The following is a 6,378-nucleotide window of genomic DNA, read 5'->3' on the forward strand; positions in this document are numbered from 1 at the left end:
GGAAACCGAAGGTCTCGGTGGAAAACCCCTTTAACCAGTGGGGAGAGAACTTACAAACTCTACGCAGAAGGAGTGGTTCCGGATTTTCACCCAGTGCCACTAGCTGGGATCGAACCCGGCTCCTCTTGCTGCGAGGCTAAAGTGCTGATAATTTTCGTTCACTTTTTTGATTGAACAAAACTAAATGATAATATGAATATAAAATATTTTTATTTATGTGAATTAGCACATTTTGTAGTAAACGTAGTTTTTTTTAATTACAAGTCGTCCCGCGAAATATCGGCAACTTTTCGTGGAATATGTGAACGAAAATGCAAACGGGTTTTTGGGAACTCAAGTCTAAAACTGTGCACACCAACAAAGTTGGCAAAAATGTTGGCTAGTGTGGATTTGACCTTTACCGTGACACTTTCAGATTTGGATCATATTCGCTCTGCTTCTGGGAGTTTACGCTGTGACTTTGTCAGTTCTCTACCTTCGTCCAAATTGGTTTTCTTGCTCTTTCAAATATTTCTCCCGTAAGAAAAATTATATTTATAATTTACAAGGGAGGGAAATAAGGGAATTTAAAAGTTGAGATTATGAAACAGCAGTCCATGGGTTGGTTCTTATGAACTATAAAACAGTAGTTCATGGGTGGTTCTTATGAACTATAAAACAGTAGTTCATGGGTGGTTCTTATGAACTATAAAACAGTAGTTCATGGGTGGTTCTTATTATCTATAAAACAGTAGTCAATGGGTGGTTCTTATGAACTATAAAATCGTAGTACATGGGTGTTTCTAATGAACTATAAAACAGTAGTCTATGGGTGGTTATTATGATGTATGAAACAGTAGTATATGGGTGGTTCTTATGAGCAATGAAACAGTAGACCATGGGTTGTTCTTATTAACTATAAAAGAGTAGTCCATGTGTGGTTCTTATGAGCTATAAGACAGTGGTTCATGGGTGGTTGGACTGAACTATAAAACAGTGGTTCATGGGTGTTTCTTATTAACTTTAAACCAGGGCCGCCGAAAGCGGGCCCGGTCCCCGGAAAGCCATTTTTAGCAGTTTTTTTTCCATTTGGGGGAAAAGCATGAGTGACGTCAAGTGACGTGAAGTGAGTAATTTAAAACAAGGAATTATTTTTTTATTATTAGTTTGAAACAATGGTGATGGTGTCGCTACAGGTGCTATTTCCTAGAATTAATACTTAAATGACTAGTACTATGCCTAGAATTATATTAGTGCTATATTATTTAGTGATATAACGCCTTTGGCCGGGATAGTTAGAAAGTTATTATCAAAACAAGAAACGATAATATCGATTAATGTGGCCATATTCGCTGAATAGCCCAAAAAGCCAACTACAATCCATAGCACGCGTCATAATGCATTTTTATAGTGGAAACCAAAGCTAATATTATTTTCGCGTCACGTCGATGAAAACAATCTCCATTAGGCCTAACGCCATTTTTTCGCGTCGACACCCTCACCATCGCGGCGTTTTTGCCAGTCCTTACAAGGACCATATAAAGAGTTGTTTTCACGAACACGATCTATGTATTAATACTTTCTAGCGAATCGTTGTAGGTTTTATTGAACCGTCTATAGAAGCTAGGAGCAACAAACACAAGGAGAACGCAGCTACCCTTTAAATACACTAACGCAGTGTTGTGTACAAATTTCATTGGACGAGCCTTTTCGCTGAACGTTTTACGGAAAGGGGGTAGACAACTTCCGAATTTTTCCCTTCCGACGGGAGAAGGCGCTAAAGCGTCTAGCCAATGAAAAATGTACGCAAGAAAATCCACGACTTTTGACGGTTGCGTTCTCCTTGTGTGGGGTGCCGTATTTGTTGTTCCTAGATAGAAGGGTAGAGTCATGTTATTTATCCCATAAGCTTTTAAATAATATTATTGGGGTTTGTTGAAAGTCAAAATTAAAACTTATAATGTTTGAATTGAATATTTTCAAGGATCGCCCTACGCTAGTAAAATGAGAAGGACTGACATCTTAATTCTGCTGTGTCTTTTGCCGACGCAAGGATATTTAGGGAAGGTGTACGGCGGTTTCATGACGAGCTCGGCCACTTGGAAGCCCAAGAGTCGCTTGATCGATACAGTCAGCGACATAGCTGACGCGGTTCTCAATAGAAAATATTCCATTGATTTTATCGCTGGGAGCTCCTCTCAAGAAGTACTTTTGGTGAGTATCTTTATATGATACATTGGGTCAGAAATTTATATTCAAACCTTTTATTTCACGTTTTTAATAAAGGTATAAAGTGTTTTTTAATTACTTACCGCTTGTTAAATCACCAATAGACTTGTTTTAAATACACGTGGAGATTCGGTGGTCACGTGACGTTTTGTTTGCCCCTGAAGTCGAAGCCAGCGCGCCCTTATGAGAGAATTGCGAATTAACCCATCTCTACGGAACGTAAGCGGGAAATGAAAAGCGGCCAGAGAAGTAATTCGTCCTTGATCAGATAATATCTAGTTTCGGGATCAGTGTTTCCACTCGGGCTACTTAATTTTCCCCCTTTTGGGTAACTAAAAAATTGATTTTACCCGTTTTTAAAAGCCATTTTCCCCGCTATTTTCCCCCTTTTCAAAAGCCGTTTTCTCCGCAATTTCACTCACAAGTCATTCGGGAAACTAAATTTAAACGCATTAATTACCCAATTAATTGATAACAAATATAATAAAATTATATAATTTTTCTAAAAGACTAGACTTATTTTTTAAACATTACAGAGTTAACACTTTTAACTCGCGTTTAATATCACATTATCATATCAATTAAAAAGTTATAATAGCACTTTAATTAATAAAATGTGTTAAGTACTTAAATTAACCAAAGCGGAAGCAGTGAAGTTCGCTTGCAATAATTTCAACTTACTACAATAACAAAATTGTTATAACGAAAAACTGCCACAACAAAATTCCAGTTACGTCATTAAGTTCGGACACGTCCTAGCCTTGTGTAACAAAATGTATCTAAAAATTATTTAGTCCATGGTCCATCTTTGCTTTCTAAAATGTATATGAGAGAATTGAATTAGTAGCAGACGAAAAAGCCACTGAAGAGGGCTCGAAGCGAAAGTTTAAAGTTTCTCCGGTTATAAATTAAAGGGGCTTCAAAGAAAATTGAGCATGCTTTTCATTCCCCCAAGCCCTCACTCGGCCTTGGCAGAGGCGGGCAGAGTCACCCTTAAATTTCGCACTTTGCTGATTTTACACACATTTTGCCAAAGAACTTTGGAGCCCCTTTAAGTTGCCGATATGCGAAATATTTACTACATTACATATTTTATAATTTCCCCTAAAAAATATCCCCGTTGAATCTATTTTCCCCCTTTTTCCCTTTATCCCTCCCTAAAAACATTTTGAGCTCTATCTGTCCATTTTCCCCCAAAAAGGGATTTGTTCCCTACATGTTCGGGATAGCCGGGACCGTGACAATATTCATAGCAAGAACTAATTTACACAAGGAACAACGACGCCCATTTCAGGTTCCATCTTGATTTTAGGTCTTGAGCGCCATCTCTGGAAAGGATTAGGAAACATTATTCACAAGTATTATTTTAACTAATTATTAAAATAAAAATATTATTTTTATATTATTTTGTTAAATTTAATTCATATTAGTTTGTTGTGTTATATTTTTATATATAACGTAATTTTCATAATTTTTAGTATAAATAAGCACTAATTTTAAATTTAACATTAACGTGTCAGTATTTTTGAAAACTATATCATGAAGTAGTTAGAAATTAGGAAAAAAATTATATTTGCGAAAATTGCCATTTAAAGTACTTTCGTTTTTGATCAAAAGATGGCGACATCTGAGTCTTACATAAATTTAAGTGACATAGTAACAATTAGTATGTCAATTCGGAAAAATTATCACCGAATTGATTTTCAGAGCTATTGCGCAATCAAGGTTTAGTTCTCAGTACAGAGCCCCCTAGTGTTTGAATAAGGCCAAGGTGAAATATACTACTAACAAAGAGTCAAAGACGATATCATGCTACTCACAATTAAGGAATAATAATAATAATAAATAATGACAACAAAAAATAGAAATTTTCCCATTGAAAATAACATGTGATTCTGAACGATTCCTAGGGGCCCCCCATGTGAAAATTTTGAACAAATTCCAAAATTTTAAAAATTTCAAAAATAGAAAAAAAGATAAAAAAAAGTGATCAAAATTGATCAAAAGTTGATCAATTTTAACTTTTGATCAATTTTGATTTTTTTCGTCACTTTTTTTTATCTTTTTTTTCTATTTTTGAAATTTTTAAAATTTTGGAATTTGTTCAAAATGATTGAAAATTAAGCCAAAAGGCTAAAATCGGTAATATGCGAGAGAAAATTTAAAGAAGTACAAACATAGAAAAAATATTTCGAAATTGTTTGAAATAAATTATTTTTTAAAAATTGAAAAAAATTAATCAATTTAAAAATAAATGATCAAAAGCAGTAAATTTGATCAAACACTATTGTAATTGTAAGGAATTGATTGAAATAGATTATTTATGAAACATCTGAATATTATATAGATAAATTGGTTTATTTGAAAAATAATTATTTTGGTCAATTTGGTCAAGAATGATCAAAATTCGAATTACTAGATCAATATAGGCAAAATTTTAAATTAAAAAAAATTTATAAAAAAATTCCTAAATCTCAAAATACTTTGAAATAAAATATTTTTTTTCAAAATTTATAAAATTGAACAAATTTGTACCAGTTTGATCAAAAGCAGTAGCTTCTATTATAATTGAAAAATCAATTGAATTTTATAAGTTGTGTAAAATTAGATTAATATACAGATAAATTGTGTTTTTTTGAAAAAATTGATTTATTTGGATCAATTTGGTCAAACTTCATCAAAATTGGAAAAAATAAATCAAAATTAGCAAAATTTTAAAAAATATTAAAATTTTGCCCATTTTGATCTATTAATCCGAATTTTGATCATTGTTAGTACAAAATTATTTTATTTTTCAAATACACCAATTTATCGATATATTATATATATATTATATTTCACAAATAATCTTGTTCAATCAATTATAATCGTTTTTGATCAACTTTAAAGCTTTTGATCAAATATTTTTGAAATTTTTATTTTTATTAAATTTAAAAAAAAAATAATTTAAACAATTTCGAAATATTTTTTCAATGTTTGTACTATTTTAAATTTTAAATATTGAACTTAATTTATATTAATAGGCTTAAACAAGTGGATTGATAAAGGGCCACGGCTCGAAAAGTCTCCAAATAATAAATTTATACCGTGTGATCTTCTCCAGTTTCATTGTTTTTTTAGTATTTTAAATTTTCTCTCACATTTTTCCAATATTGGCCATTTTGGTTCATTTTCACCCATTTTGTTCAAATTGATCAAAAGTTGATCAATTTTGATTTTTTTCGTCAATTTTTTTATATTTTCTCTATTTTTGGCATTTTTAAAGTTGTTAATTTTTTCACATGGGGGGGCCCTAGGAATCGGTTAGAATCCCATGTTATTTTCAATGGGAAAATTTCAATTTTTGGTTGGCAAAAAAAAATTTCGTTGCCATGGCAAAACGGTTGCCCATTGAATAAATTCCCTTTAGAATTTTTCGAGTTACATGAAGGTCTACCAATATCCCGAGTTTGAACACAATTGGTGGGTGTCGAAAAAGGTTTGTTCAGAAAATTAGCATTAAAAACATAATAAGTTTCATACTTATATTTATTATGTTGCTTATGCAAGGAAATGAAAACTCAGCCGGTTTCAATTTGTTGATAGCGATAAAATTAGTTTTCGTTCTTATAAATGATTGGGTTGATTTCAGAAATCGACCACGGCAGAAATAGACGTGCTGGTGCGGCACATGAAGAGCAACGGCTTCAAAGGCATCGATTCCTATCGCACTGGCCTCGAGAATGTGCTTCAGCAAGATTTCGCTCTGGTAGCGGGCAGACCCTATTTAATATCAAACATCTACAAGAACAGTTTCGACTTGCGCAAGTTCCACATCGCCAGCGAAGGCCTCTATCCGGACAACAGCGTCATCGCCTACACGAGGAATTTACCTTGCAGAGAAGCCTTCGATCTGGGGTAGGTATAGTTTCAACCCCGATTTCAACTCCTTTAAATAGAGAAGTTAAGCAGGAATTTCTTTAAAATCTGTTATGTGTGCTTTCACTTTGATTTCTAAAGAAAACATTTACAGGTACAATATAATTTTAACATATTCTATAAATATTTGCTTAACCCGGGTAAATGACAAAAATAAAAAAAAGTTTAAAAAACGCGTATTATGTATGGCTGTGAGCATTGTCTAAAGACAAACATTTGTTTTCGTGTACCCTGCTTTACTTTAAATGCGTC

At 32.9% G+C, this 6,378-nt stretch overlaps 1 protein-coding gene across 1 annotated transcript; it reads left to right on the forward strand.

The window, feature by feature from the left end:
* The first annotated feature begins 1,983 nt into the window (after window positions 1-1,983).
* On the forward strand, window positions 1,984-6,109 carry LOC149943265 (uncharacterized). The gene is made up of 2 exons (XM_090179603.1): window positions 1,984-2,193; window positions 5,840-6,109. Exons 1-2 carry the CDS (start codon window positions 1,984-1,986, stop codon window positions 6,107-6,109), a joined length of 480 nt encoding a protein of 159 aa, XP_090035729.1.
* Window positions 6,110-6,378: the final 269 nt, after the last annotated feature.

This window comes from Leiobunum rupestre, chromosome 6 (assembly GCF_980474605.1).
Source record: "Leiobunum rupestre chromosome 6, qqLeiRupe1.1.hap1, whole genome shotgun sequence".
Taxonomy (NCBI): domain Eukaryota; kingdom Metazoa; phylum Arthropoda; class Arachnida; order Opiliones; family Sclerosomatidae; genus Leiobunum; species Leiobunum rupestre.

Coding starts and splice junctions, on each gene's coding strand:
- LOC149943265 (XM_090179603.1), top strand. CDS start 1,984: ATGAGAAGGACTGACATCTTAATTCTGCTGTGTCTTTTGCCGACGCAA. Junction 2,194..5,839: donor CCTCTCAAGAAGTACTTTTG/GTGAGTATCTTT, acceptor GGTTGATTTCAG/AAATCGACCACGGCAGAAAT.